Source organism: Anser anser (assembly GCF_964211835.1).
Source record: "Anser anser genome assembly, chromosome: 9".
Lineage (NCBI taxonomy): Eukaryota > Metazoa > Chordata > Aves > Anseriformes > Anatidae > Anser > Anser anser.
The window spans coordinates 14,415,030-14,428,702 of NC_139729.1; the positions used below are offsets into that span (position 1 = coordinate 14,415,030).

The following is a 13,673-nucleotide window of genomic DNA, read 5'->3' on the forward strand; positions in this document are numbered from 1 at the left end:
CCAGAGAAGTCTCTTTTGGCACTTAACAAAAATTTCTATAAAGCTTCTCAATATAAATCATTTGTGTGAATTGATCATATATGGAATAACTTCTGGAAGAGATGGTAAATAACCTGCTAACTTAATGCAAATTTACAGTTCAGAGTACTGATACAGAGATAATAGTAATCAGCTCTTATGTGTGGTCACTGTGGGGAGGGTTTTTTTGTTTTATTTTTTTAATTGCAACAAAAAGCTGCAGAAAATCAGGGTACTGGTTTCTGTGCCATTCTCACCCCCTTTCATTCAGTAGAATAGATCAGGATTCGTACTGGAGTAACTTCAGTGTAGACTTAAAGCTGAGTGTCTGTATAAAGCAAAATACAAATTAAAAACGGATCAGAAGTTGCAACAAGAGAACTTCAAACAGGTGTGATAACTTTTTTCAGACTATGGATGGTGACATGCCGGACAGGGACCCAGTGAGGTTTTGGGCAGTCTCCATCCTTGGAACACAGTCAGATAGCAACGTGACAAGACTGCGAGTGACCTGATGCAGCTTCACAGTAAGTCTTATTTTGAGGGTGTGTGCATGCATGTATGTTGTTGGGGGAATTGTGATAAGTAAAATCCCAACACCTCTTCTGGCCTGGGTTAGTCTGATTCAATCCAGCATCCCTCCTCCCCCCCCCCCCAATACTGCAGAGCTCATAGGCTCAGACAATTGATCCCTTCTGTGTCAACACTTTTTCTTCCTGGCCAATCAAAACAGACACATGGATAATGAAAGGAGGGGTGCACACATTTAGGGTAAACACAAGCGAAATGATTGCTTTCTCTTACTGATGCTTTCTGTAAGGCTGACTCTGTTCTGGTTATTGCGATGCAGCGAGGGTAATCATTTAGTGTGCAGGATGATGTGAAGTCCAAATGGTGGATTGCTCTGCTCAGCACTTCTGGGGAATAAAGCTTATGCTGGTGAGTCAGGGAGCAATGGGTGCCCGCCTCCCCCCCCCCCCCCCCCCCCGAAAAAAAAGGAAGTGTGCCTGTGCAAAGGCTTAGCCTGCTGGCGGGTAGCTGTGCGATGGGTGCTGGGACTGGGGAGTGCAGGTGACATCCCTAAGGGTTGGGGGGGGTGTGGGGGTCAGCTCAGTAGCGCTCCTGACCTACCAGAGGGGCAGTGCTGGATGCTGGTCTTCATGCCTGGAGCCTACAGCATTTAGTGGCAGGTGAGCTGTGGCCAGGTGGCACCTGAACTAGTGTTTAGGTTGGGTGTAGGAGGCGGAGGGCCAAACAGCGTACTGCTTGAGGTAGGCAAAGCAGTCAGTAGACTGTGTATGGCTACGACATGGTGCTGTAAATTATGCTGATGGGCAAGATGAAGCGGGGGGGCGGGGGGCTTACCTCAGTGCCTTCTGACAGAATCGGTTTTTTTGCCCCCCCCGCCCCCCCCCTTGAGGTCTTGACACCTCTTCCCCTCAAGTGAACAAAACTTCTGCTGCTGCTTATCTCAGGTGGCACAGCCCAGCTGGCGGATGGTCCTGTTGGCTGCTGCTACACTAAGCCACGAGGGGAAGCCCAGCCAGGGCTCGTGGGCTGCATGGTTTCAAAGAGCTGGAGGTGTTGACACAGGAAGAGCACTGCAAGGCTGATAATGCAGCTGCAGTGCACAATAGAGAGCTGATTTTTTTTTTTTTGTTTCCCCTCCATGTTTTAGTGATGTGTGCCTGGTTCTTCAATGTTTAAAGGCTACTCCTGCAAGTGTCCCAGTGGTTTGGTTTCCTGACTGCTGCATGCCACAGAGAGAAATTTTTTGACAAACGACAGAAATAAGTGATGGGGCTGCTTCGAGTAACTGAGGCAGGCAGAAAGCAGCTCCAGAATGTGTTTCGATTTGGTGAGCCCTAATTTCCTCTATTTTTTTTTCTATTGGGTTTCTTGTTGCCATTCTCTAGAGGACTGTGTTGAGTGGTGATGGCACATTGGGCTCTGCCTTTCAGAGGAGCATGGGGTGTGCGTTTTCCCAGGAACAGTGGCAGGTGTGGCACAGGCTGTGCCAGGTCCAGGAGAAACTGCTGGGTTCTCTAAGGACTGTTTCTTAATTCACTGATCTTGCTGTGCCTCTTTAATGCCCTGTTGCTCAGAGTGGGCTTCAGCACCCCCTGCAGCTTTTTTTCATGTTTACTTGACTTTTTTCCCCTTTAAGTAACTAGCAGGCAGTTGGGAATCAGATGCTGGTGCAGCCAATGACTTGCCTAACCTTGATCAGTGTTTTGAGTGACCAGTGCCTCTCTGGTGCCATCTCTCACTTCCACCAGCTTGCCATCCAAAAGATGGCTTCACTGAGGGCAGCCTGCAGGCGCTTCGCCACTGATTAGCAGTCATGTGTTAACTTGCAAGAGGAAAATCTCCACAATTATTTTGAAGAGAAACAACTTTACACAGATAAGACATGTCAGACACAAACACAGGCTGAGCATTACTTTTACAAGTTTCTTTATGAAATTATATAGCCCCTGGTCTGGGGAGAAGATATAGTGCAAGAATGACTTTGTACATGCTACTGAATGCAGATATCCCTGGATGACCAGACTTTGGTCAGCTACAGCATTAACAAACACTGGACTTCCGAGCTTTGCAGGCAGTTAGTGCTCGCTCAAATAGCATCGTGTTGGAACGTGGGGGTGTCTTCCTTCCAACGTCTCCTAAGCTAAGAAATTCAGTCAGTATGGCTTCTAACTCTCACTATGGTAAGGCAAATCTTTCCTTTTGCTAACCAAGGTTTAAATTTAATTTTTCTTGGCCACAGTTTGAAAGCTGGGTACCTAAAGTGAGGCTTTTAGTGTTAAGTCTTGGCCTTTTGCAATTAGCCTTAGGTTGGGTTTTGTTTTGTTTTGTGTTTTTCGAAGGTGTCAAAACCCTGTAATAATACCCCTTGAATTGAGGGTCTGTAGGAGTTTGCATAACTATCATGGTTTTAGTTTTTCAGTGTCAAACTGCAGACTGACTTCTGGGAGCTAGGTTTGCAAATATTGACCTTTTGTTATTTAAAAAATAAAAACAGACAAAACAGGCATCAAGTTAACAACATCTGACGAGAACAATTACAGACTTACAAAATACACAGTTCTGGTTTATACCATAAATAAACACATTACAAACAGTGAGCATTTTCATTGGCCAGGAAATATGGCAGAATGATAAAAGAGAGTCTAAGGAATTGATGGTATTAATTTAGGCACATTTTTCTCTAACTTATGTAACAAACCCTCTAGAGAGATTCTTGACCTTTACTCATGCTGCAGGTTGATTGGCACCATTTAATGAACTATCTTGTTCATCAGTGTTGTTGAATTAAAGGAAAGAGAAAAGGGTCACAGTGTAATACTCACTGTTGTCTTGTCTGAGTGCCAGCAAAGGCTAACTGAATTAGTTAGAAGTGTGTAGGAAGATCATGTCCTTGATCAGAAAGGTGGGGGAATGGGCAGAGAATGGAAGGGATTTTTACTCCCTGGAAAATGTATGTCAGCGACACTGAGCTGTTGTTCTGAGCATGTCAGTGGACAAGGAGCCGGTAGGTTTAACAGCTGCCATCCCCTCTCTGACTGCTGCCAGACAGCAGTAGTGTTCACAGCAGAAAGGAGTGATTCAGTGTACAGCTGACAGGCAAAATCTTTTCAGATGAAACACAGCGGTTCCATTCTGTGATCTCTTCCTGGAAGTTTGTCGCGGGTGCTGTGCAAGGCTGGCTCGATGCACAAATGCACATGTGTGCAAGCACACATGCAGTGTCTCACCTCAGAGCCAGGTCAGTTGGTCTGCAAAATAAATAGAGACAGCAGGAGCACATGTGCCATCCTCTGCAAACAAAGGATTGGAAGAACCTGGGCTTCACCTCCTAGGACTGATGGATAAAGTGCTTTCTCAGAAGGGGTTCAGGCACAAACATGGGGCTGTCCTTATTTCCGGAAGGGTGTCAGCCTGCTGATGTTCTGCCAGAAGTTCGAGGGCTTGCGCTTGGGCTCTGCCAGCATGAAGACTTGCTGCTGAGGGAGTGTGGTAGGCAAGGTGGGATGCTTCTGACGCATCAGAAAGTCGTAGTATGGCCTGGTGACAGCTGATGACAAGGAAATAAGTGAAGCATGTTACTTGAGCACAGTTCTTTCCATATACCCTGCCCCATCCCTGTTAAAGCTGCAGGGGAACAAATGTTATTTCCCTCAGCTTACCCCTTATTTCAGCACTGCCTTTTAGGATTAGGGTTGGTGCTGTGGAAGCCCTAGAGCATACCTTGTCAGGCATACCTTGACAGTGTTCTGTCAGGAGTACAATGCAACTAGATTGCTGTAGCTCATCTCTTTGTGACAAACTTAACCGGTCACTGCATTCCAGGAAAGGAAGCTGATAGGCATGTGCCTCTGCTTCTTGTGCCTTCCCGCACTGGTAAAAGCATATGGACTTGAGAAACATTTCTGAGTCGTAATGGCCAGCGCCCAGCCTGCAGCCAGCACTGGCGTGCTGTGCTCCTGTTCTGCTTGGCCCCTGTGTTTTTAAACTGTTACCGTGGTCTGGCTTCCTCCCAAACTCCGTTTGTGGCCATATCTTAGTTCTGGCTTATTTTGAAATGTAGCCAAGCTTTCTTACTGGGGACTCAGCTGGGATCCTACTGCTGGCTGTTGCCACCACAAGGAATTGGTTACCTCTCTGTGGGCCTAAAGGAAAGCAAATGACATCTCTTCTTTGGGATATAAAGAGGGATGGAGGCATCACAAAAAAGGGTGGCAGGAAGCCTTAGATGACAGTGCTTCAGGCACAGGAACCGCTTGTTCTGTTGCTCGCATTTGCACTCCTCTGGCCATTTAATTTTTATTTATTTATTTATTTTAACAGCACTGTTAATGAGCATGCCATCTGCTCATGGGATTCTGCCAAAATAGCAAGTTTTAATGCATTTGCCACAGGCAGGACAGGTCTGTGCTGCAGTAGCCTTTATGACCCTCTGCATCTTAGGAATCATTACAGAATTTCATCTTGTCTCTTCACAAAGGGAATGTCATGCTGTTTGGAGAGCCTGGCATCTAGGGTGAGGCTGTGAGCTAGCCTTTGAACAGGGGATGCTGCTTGTGCTTAGCTGTGGTTTCTGGTTCAGCACTCAGTGATCAGGTTCAGAGCAGGTCTCCTGTAGTTAGGGAATAGTTTCCTGACTCCAGCTGTCTGAATCAGCCAGGAACTGTACTGCACACTGTCACATGGGAGTTCACCATCTGGCCTACTCAAGAGTTTGTTAACACCACTGACTGAAAATAGTCCCAGATGGGTTTATTCAGAGAAAAGTCACGTGATAGTGGTAAGTCACTAACACCAACCATTAAAACTTCATTTCACCAGTATCTTTTGCTACACATCAATGAAGTTTTAGCAAGAAAAATGTTCTACTGAACATGACCCACATCTGAGCTCTGTCAACACAGTTTAAAAAAAAAAAGCATTTTTTTGTGCCCTGGATTAAGTGCTCCTTTCTTTATGTTTCGAAGCTTAATGCCATGAATTCTTAGTTCAAGTCAAATAGGAGAGAGTTGTAGCAGCCATATAAAGAAAGGTACTTATCAGCTGGATCTAATACAGTCTTAGGGCTTAGAGGTACCAGGACTACTTTGCAGTGTTTAGCTCTGGAGTCCTACCTGGAGAAGATATGCCTAGAAGAAATCTAGCAGAACAATGCTGGTATGAATGACAAAGAACGTTTGCCATTTATTAGAAAGAACAAGCAATTGTGATCTGCAGTAAGGAAAATTAAATGTCAGGGAAACTCTGAAAGAAACTGCAGAGGGATTACAAAGTCAGCTGATTCTATATTAGGCAACTCTTGGATGCTGTATGTTCCTCTGAACGTGGCCTTCAGTCTCACTGACGGATTGTGCTGTTAAGGGTAAGATAGCTTAATTTTTACTGTTCTTCATCTTTGGTGAGAATTATTTAGTTTTATATATAGATCTCCAAGCTGGGAATGATCACTTCAGTTGAAGTTGCTCATTACCTAGCTGTTTGACAACCATCTCTACCTTTATCTGACCATGAGAACGCAAACTGAAGCACTTTAACGTGGGAAGAGGTATCTCACCAACTTAAGGCTTAAACAAAAATTGCAATGCTCTCAGAGGTGGCAGCTTAAGCACTAGTAATGTAGTCCATAAACACCACTACCAGCCCCCAGCCTGCAGTTCTAGCAGCATTTTTAAGTTCAGGAATGACTCACCTTTAGGCTTCCCAGTGTGGTGCTGCTTGCTGGCATTCAGCATTGCTTGCTTTTTCTGCACCTCCGTTATTGAAAAACCTGGAGAATAAAGGAGAGACTGTCAGCAGCAGGTCATCCCTTTGTATTTCATGGGAGCACACTTGCATAGACATTAAGAGAAACCGTGAAGCGGGAAAATGCCTGAGGTGGGAGGTCACCATCTAAAATTACTCCCAGAGCTGCCTGGGGCAAATACTGCTCCCCCCCCCCCCCCGCCTGGTCCTTACCTCTCAGGCAAGGCTTACTGCCTGCCCGTGCCCCCACCCCACCTCTCCCCGCCAGCTGACAAAGCCAGTCCAGACCTTTTGTGGCTCAGATCTCACGTTTGAACTATTTGGACAAAACAATGAAAACCCTCTCTCACAGTGCGAACTTTTGACTGAATGTGTTTTGTACAGATGCTGCCATGTCAGGCTCTCATGATATCCTGCAAAATAATTGATGCTCTATGTAATACATTGACTATTTTGTCAGCCCTGCCTGAACTCATTAAAGACATCAAGGTCTCAGAGGACTTCCTGCAGAGTCTGATCACTGTGGTTTGTATTTTTTCAAATTGCACAAATTCATTCAGTGCATTCTAGTCAGCAGCCCAGAGCTGGACTGGAGCATGCTTTGGCTTCCTGTCAAAAATCTAAAACTAAAATAAAAAACATAACCCTGTGTCACAGCATTGCTTTGTCCATACCTGTTTCCTGGTCGAGCTGAACCTGTCTCCTTTCATTCTCAAAGGCCTTCAGCCAGCGCTGTTTCTGTTCGGGCTTTTTTGCACAAAATAAGTGGACTTCCTCGGTGTTGCGGCAGTATAATTTAAATGCATTTTTTACACTGATACTGAAGTCCTTGTCCTTTCCATCTTCTACATCCAGGATTTCCATGTCATCCATGTTGATCCGACTTTTATAGTACAAGATGTCCCGACGCAGAAGGTCCTGTAAGAGAGATCACAGTCATATGGATTTCAGTGTTTTCTGTTCTCTCCCTTCCAGAAACATTCAATTTCTTCTTTGATATGCTGGAATATTTAATCTTCTTGGCAGGCATTACAGTGCTGTAGGGAAAAGTGACACTGGATTTGAATCTCTGGATATGCAGAGTGCTAAGCTCCTGTTGTTTGCATGGGCTGTGAGGGGAACCACATGGTTTCTTCTGTTGGTGGAGTCAGGATAACAGGCTGGAACCTATGCTTCTGGGGTATCATCGGCTACACTGAAGAGCTCTCGATAAGATCCCAAATCCTCATTAAGCTAGTGTCAGAATGCAGTATTGGAATGCTACAGTCAAAATTAGACAAAAAATACTACTTAGCTTTTGTTTTTCATGTTGCCAATGAAAAGTAAATTAGATGGCACTGATAAAAGTAAGAGTTTCATGCCTAAGTTACCCAGGGCTACGTATGTGCTATGAATTATACAAAAAATAACAGCGTGTTCAGTTCTGAAATTCCAAAGGAAGGTACCTTTCCTCTGCTTGACTAAGGAAGATTTCTTTTATTACTTAAATAGGTTACCTGCACTGTGTATGAACAACAGTCCAGGCTGTGCTTGCAGGCTCTACATATGATGTTAATGTGTTCTTACTGACTCTTGAGGCCTGTAGCTTTTACATGAAAGCTTCTGAATGTGATATTAATCCCCTGTGGAAGTGCAGTTGAAAAAAGAACAGATTTAAAAGAATGAGAACGTCAGTGCTGATACTTGAGTTGCATAAAATAAACCCACGCACTAATCCTAGAAGCAGTGCAGTGTGCTCTTACAGCTCTCTTGCTATAAGATTTTGGCTAGCAGTTGGCTTATTGCTCTGGTCAGCTATACAGAACACCAGGATGCCAGAAAAAAGACTGCACTGAATGTACCTAAATCTCTTGTCTGTGCAAGAAGCACATACAATGCAAACAGAATTAAGCATTACAGAAACAGACAGGTAGAGAACAACTGGAAATGAACTGAGGGAGTTGATTCATTTTTCAGCATTGTAATAGATTGTAACTTGGATTTGTCTACTCAAGTTTACCTTCTTGCAGCAGACAAGCTGGTGATCGAAGAGGAAGAACATCCTCTGTTGGCTCTTGGCTTGAGGATGGGAGATTTTGGTTAGTTCCCCAGAATAGATGAGTTCTGAGCTTTTGACTAGGACATCTTCACCCTGAGAGTGAGAGCAGTACAAAGAACAGTCTGGTCTGTGCCATCCCAAAACAAGGGAGAAGAAATAACCCCATAGTCTCACAGGAGAACTTTGGAATGGTTGTGTAGCCTGAAGCCCTGCTGGTGAAACACTGTTCCAGGAATGAGAGGGAGCCTCTATGATAGAGAAAGAGCCTTGTTGCATCATGGAGAGGATGCTGTGCCCTTGATACCCAGGGAATAGGAACTGAATTGGAATAGAACAATAGTGTGTTAAATGAAAATTTTCCTTTTCCAGGGAGTCTGCTTAGGGCAGCTGGTACATCCCTGACATTAAAGGAACCATGTTAGGAGATAGCTGAGAATTTAGCCTGACTTCCTTTGGTGGGAGAGGGAGTGGTTTTACTGACTCTGTAGCTTTGTGGTTTTTTTCTTTAGCTAATTTTTTATATTGAATCTACAGTGAAATTTTGCTTCCATTTTAGCTATATCAGAGCTTGCCTTTCTGCAAGAATGATGTGCCTTAATAAGCACATTAAGGGGTAATTCTGCCAATTTTGACCAATTCTAAATCACTCAGTAGAATGGGGAACAAGAGGAGAACAACAGGATTTCACCAGCCTACATTCCAATTTTATTCTGGAAAAAAAATCGCAGGGAACAAGCAAAAAGGCAGCTGGTCTAGCTGGGTTGTGCTAGACCTCTTTGGTTGTACTAAAAGATCGCATCTTTTTAAAAAAACACACACACAAACCCACAGAACAACAGAACTGAGCTAGGGCTAGTCAGTAACTGCTATGAAGTTCTTCCTATAGGCAGATGGGGGCGGTGAGGGAGAGTGGAAGAGAGTAAACACAATCCATTCATCACATGAGGAAAGTAAGTCTGTCTTACCTCCCAGTCTTCTATGGAACTTTGCCACTGAGCAATTTTGTCAATGTTCTCTAGCCGCCGCTTTCTCTCATTGATGAGCCGAGCAACGTTCTTCATGGCATTTAAGGCAGCTTCGACGTCTTTAAAATCCCTGTGGTAGAGCAGAGTTGTGAGTCATAACAAAAGGACACATTTATTGCATCTACGCTCCAAAGGAGTGCAACCTAGCATGCTGTAGGGCTGGAGAGCAGAAAACATTAGTTCTACTTGCTGCTCTACCCCAGCAACTTTATATTGAATGTATTAGGTACATGTGGCTGTGGGAAGCTTTTCGGAAGTGTGCTGCTTTTAAGGCACAGATTATATAGTCTTGTAACAAATCCAGGCCTGACTTGTGAAAGAGAATGAGGCAAGTAATGAAATCCAGTCACAGAGGTGTAAATACTAGTTGCTGGAAAAATTTCCATGGCTTTCTAAGCATTGTTTTTTTCCCCACATTAATACAATATATTCATAATGCCACAGTTTTCTTACAGGGAACAATTCTATCACATAGAGGTAAGACGGTTTAGATGTGGCTTGGTTTCAAATAGGAGCTGCTAGTTAATCCAGAATGGTAGGACAGAAGGTGATCCACCCTCACCACACACCATCTGCTGCCACCAGCTACTTCTTTTGAGTTACAGTAGCTGAGAAGGAGCAGTTCGGCACAACTTGTCTCTGATGCAATTTTCTAACATCTATGTACTCCATTAAGGAGCTTTCTGTTAAGAAAGAACTTCAGAACAACATGCTTATGATTTAATAAGACGTGTAAAACAAATCTGAGAAATACCATTGCTGTAAATCGGGGTGCTAAAATTAAGTTATCACAAGGGACCAATATCAACACTTTAATACAGGTTTTCATGCTTTAATTCTGTAGGTAATTATTTCAGATGCTTTACTAAGTCACACTGTTAATTGAGCCAACAGCAGTGCCTTCACCCTGCCTTCACCCTGAAATGGAGCTATGGATTTGCAGGCTTTTGAGTGGGCATGGCTTGATTGCTGTAGGTTGTGACTTCCCACAGGGAAAGCACCAAGCAAAATTCATGACTACCTTTCAGCCTCGACAAGCTCTGGTGTAGGTGCATAGACATGTTGGGCTATATTCAATCAGTGCTTCCGGTGGCAAAGTTTTCAATACCATCACAACAGGAAACAACTACGAAGTCTGTATGTGCAGGTACCACAGATACATAGGCCGAGTATAAATAGGAAAGCACCATGATAAAAGGTGGACTTTGCAACTTCAGGTCTCTAACAGACAGGGAAGCCCAGTGCTACTGTAATGGAAATTTATGTATTTGACTGAAATTTTTTTTTCTTTTTTTTTTTTTTCTTTTTTGTTTTTACAAGGTAACACAGAAGAATCGTGGTACTGGCTGCTCTTAGTAAGCTGCTCTCAATACAAAATTCTTCATTAGTCCGTTTCTTACTCCTCCCCTCCACACCATGCTGACCTACCTGTGTTGAGGGTTGGTGTATTTGAGCAGTTCGGCCAGTTGCAGTGGATATTTGCAGATTTTCTGCACTGGCGTCAGCAGAAACCCATCCAGAGAGATGTCAATCATCTTCTGCAGCAGGCGGCAGGCTTCGAAGAAGTAGACGTACTTGTTAACTTTGGTGAGGCGGGACAGCTCCATGCAGGCATTAGGGTGGTTGTTGCAGTATTCAGAGTATATCTGAAACTCTGTTTGCTGCAAAGGAAATTAAAGGGAGTTACTGTCCGTGTTTCTTTGGGCAATGGCTTGGCCCCGAACCTGTATCACATTGGGGCTATTTGATAATTTGTATGCTCCCCTAACACTTTGAAGCCAGGAGACCTAAAGCTGAGGCTCGTGCAGCTTATCTGAGAGACTGAGACATTTCTGTCTATTCTGGCCTGTGCTCAGCTGTATGTTTTTAATGACTGCCTCAGCAACTGCTGATCCTGCACAAACCTGAAAATACCATAGCTGTAAACTCAGGCCCAAGTTGGGATTTACACCTCTGCCTGAAGTAGCATGGTCTGGCAGGCAATACAGTGCTCAGGAGCTGAGGCACTTTGGAAATGTTCTCCCTGCAGCCGCAAGAGCTGCAGCCACAAGCGCTCCTCTAGCTGGCTGGGGGGAGGTTTGCTTGATGGGCTGTTTTTTGTTGTTGTATTAACAGAGCTTCAGTTCTCAGATCAACTTTCAAATCCTCTGGCCTAACCCATATTCAGCTACCTCTTTCCCCTTAAGTGAAATTTACTTACATATTCCAAGAAGCAGGAGCCAACCTCACTTAAATGTGGGTGGTCTTTGTTGAATTTCTTCTCCAGTGCTTTAACAAATTTCTTCTGGCATCTGTAGATGTCTTCAATATTCCCAAAGATTGTCTTCAGCTGTTCCTCTGTAAACATGTCAGCTCTTTTGCGGCACTGCTTAATGTAACCCTAGGAGGAAACCACGTTGGAAAGCTTGCTGGGCACTTGCTCAGAGGCCTTTGGAAATCATCAGAAAACCCTAGGACTGCAGTCAGTTGTACAGGTTTCTGTACCCCCTTCCTTCGCAAGTGCATCCATCCCTTAGCTGTTATTTCCTCAAATATCACTCAAATTAATGGTAGAAATAGAAATCAACCCACAGTCATGTCACTGCCAGAAATGAAGCAGTAATCCACACCCAGAGCTGCCTTCTCACCTGTAGAAAACATTTTTGTCTGTCTGCAGGCTACAGGGTGTTCTGACCCCTGCACTGATCCACTGACACCTAAATTCAGTTCAGGATCTGGTGTGGCTGCTCATGTTACCAAATTCATCACTTATTCAAAGACATGGGAGAATTCTGGACTCTGCATGAAGGAAAGGTGCTTGGTAAGTGTTGCTGCTTTGCCCCAGCTGGCTCTCCTGGAGGACACTACATTTTTTGTGTCATTTTAGTGAAAGTCTGTGTTCCTGCACTACTCTTTTATCAATTACCTTAATTTACCCCAGTGTATTTGACAGTGTGTCACTTCTGGAAAGGGTGTCACAATACTCAGCATATTTGGAAGTGAAAGGCTGAATATCCCCCAGTTGTTTCAATCTGAGCATAACTTGCCTGAAGGTTGGAGTTGCTGATTATATTACCTCAGAACGTGAATTAAAGAAGACAGCAATGCTAGACATTTACTTTTCTCTGGCATGGGAAATGCAATTAATTCCATTTAATCAGAGCATAACAGGGTGCTCCAAATTCAGAAGCACTGGGGATATTGCTGTAATGAATTGTCTTCTGTTTTCCGAGCATGTGATGTCATTTAGCAGGACAGGCTCTGATGGCAAAGCCATCTCATTCTCACAGGAGGAAAGTTACCCACTTGGGAACCGTATGTCTGCACAAGAACAGGACAGCCTCTAGTTTCCATTAGGGATGTTCTTACTTTTGCTTCCCATTACTCCGTTACCTCACAAATGTCCTTCAGATGCTTGATGTAGTCTCTCTCTGTGCTTAGGATCTCATTTATAACGTTGGTCCTCATTTGATCTTTGGTGGTCTGCCCCATCCCGAAGCGGCGCGTACCACTGCTGGAGTCGTCCTCTTTGCCACCCTCTGCCTTTACAGGGTAATCTTCCATGGGTTCATCCTGGTTCACTCGGAGCTGTACCACACACAAGACATTCACTGTTTGTAGTAATAAATACAAGTCTTCCAAAGAAAGGAAGTTTGGGAGGGTTGACAGAATGGCAGACAAAGACTGAGCTAGGATAAGGAGGGAAGAGGGCCACTCTGTACATAACTGCCTGTAAATGTATTTTCCCATGGTATGTAATGTGTAAACACATAGCCCCAGAAGGTAAGGTTTTGACAGTTTGGGGATGGTAATTTCAAGCCTATTAACTGTTAATACATGATATGGGTGGTTTTAAGCAGGCATCTCTCATGGACAGAAGTCACAGGAATGATATGAAGTCCTTGAGGAAGAACACATACACAATCAGGACAGGAAATGTTTTATCGAAGTGAATTCTGCTTAGGTATTTGTGAGGGGACTTTTCGGGAGAGAGGGGAAAACCAGTAAATATTTGCCTTTTTTTTTGATAATAGCATTATTATTATTCTCATATCATAAATAGCAGATAGCCCTCAGAAGTACCTGCTTCCCCAAGGTTATTTAGAGATAATGTATTTTTAATGTAAAAGCAAATGCAGACACCAGTGGGCATATAATGTAATGAAAAGCAGCATTACATTACAGGGCTGTGCGTGTAACTCATGGTTCCTTCACAGTGCCCATGAGATGGCAGCATAGCATGGGCAGAGACGAGCACCAGCATTTTGTAGACATGCTATACTACAGTCACTTCATATATTGTCAGCAATACCAAAGTACCTTCGCTAAGGACAAGAAATTAT

At 44.0% G+C, this 13,673-nt stretch overlaps 1 protein-coding gene across 11 annotated transcripts in view; it reads right to left on the reverse strand.

Annotated features, from left to right (window-relative positions):
• Positions 1 to 2,458: 2,458 nt before the first annotated feature.
• ARHGEF4 (Rho guanine nucleotide exchange factor 4) overlaps positions 2,459 to 13,673 on the reverse strand; it is a 215,060-nt gene continuing 203,845 nt past the window's right edge. For 10 of the 11 annotated variants that reach the window (XM_083849078.1, XM_083849082.1, XM_083849084.1 and 7 more), the window contains 8 exons: positions 12,724 to 12,918; positions 11,552 to 11,731; positions 10,780 to 11,012; positions 9,292 to 9,421; positions 8,288 to 8,419; positions 6,963 to 7,206; positions 6,236 to 6,313; positions 2,459 to 4,096 (listed from right to left, as the gene is read on the reverse strand). In XM_083849078.1, the coding sequence (XP_083705204.1) occupies positions 3,939 to 4,096; positions 6,236 to 6,313; positions 6,963 to 7,206; positions 8,288 to 8,419; positions 9,292 to 9,421; positions 10,780 to 11,012; positions 11,552 to 11,731; positions 12,724 to 12,918 (1,350 nt within the window). In that variant the 3' untranslated portion in view covers positions 2,459 to 3,938. The other variant, XM_083849081.1, reaches the window with a different exon arrangement.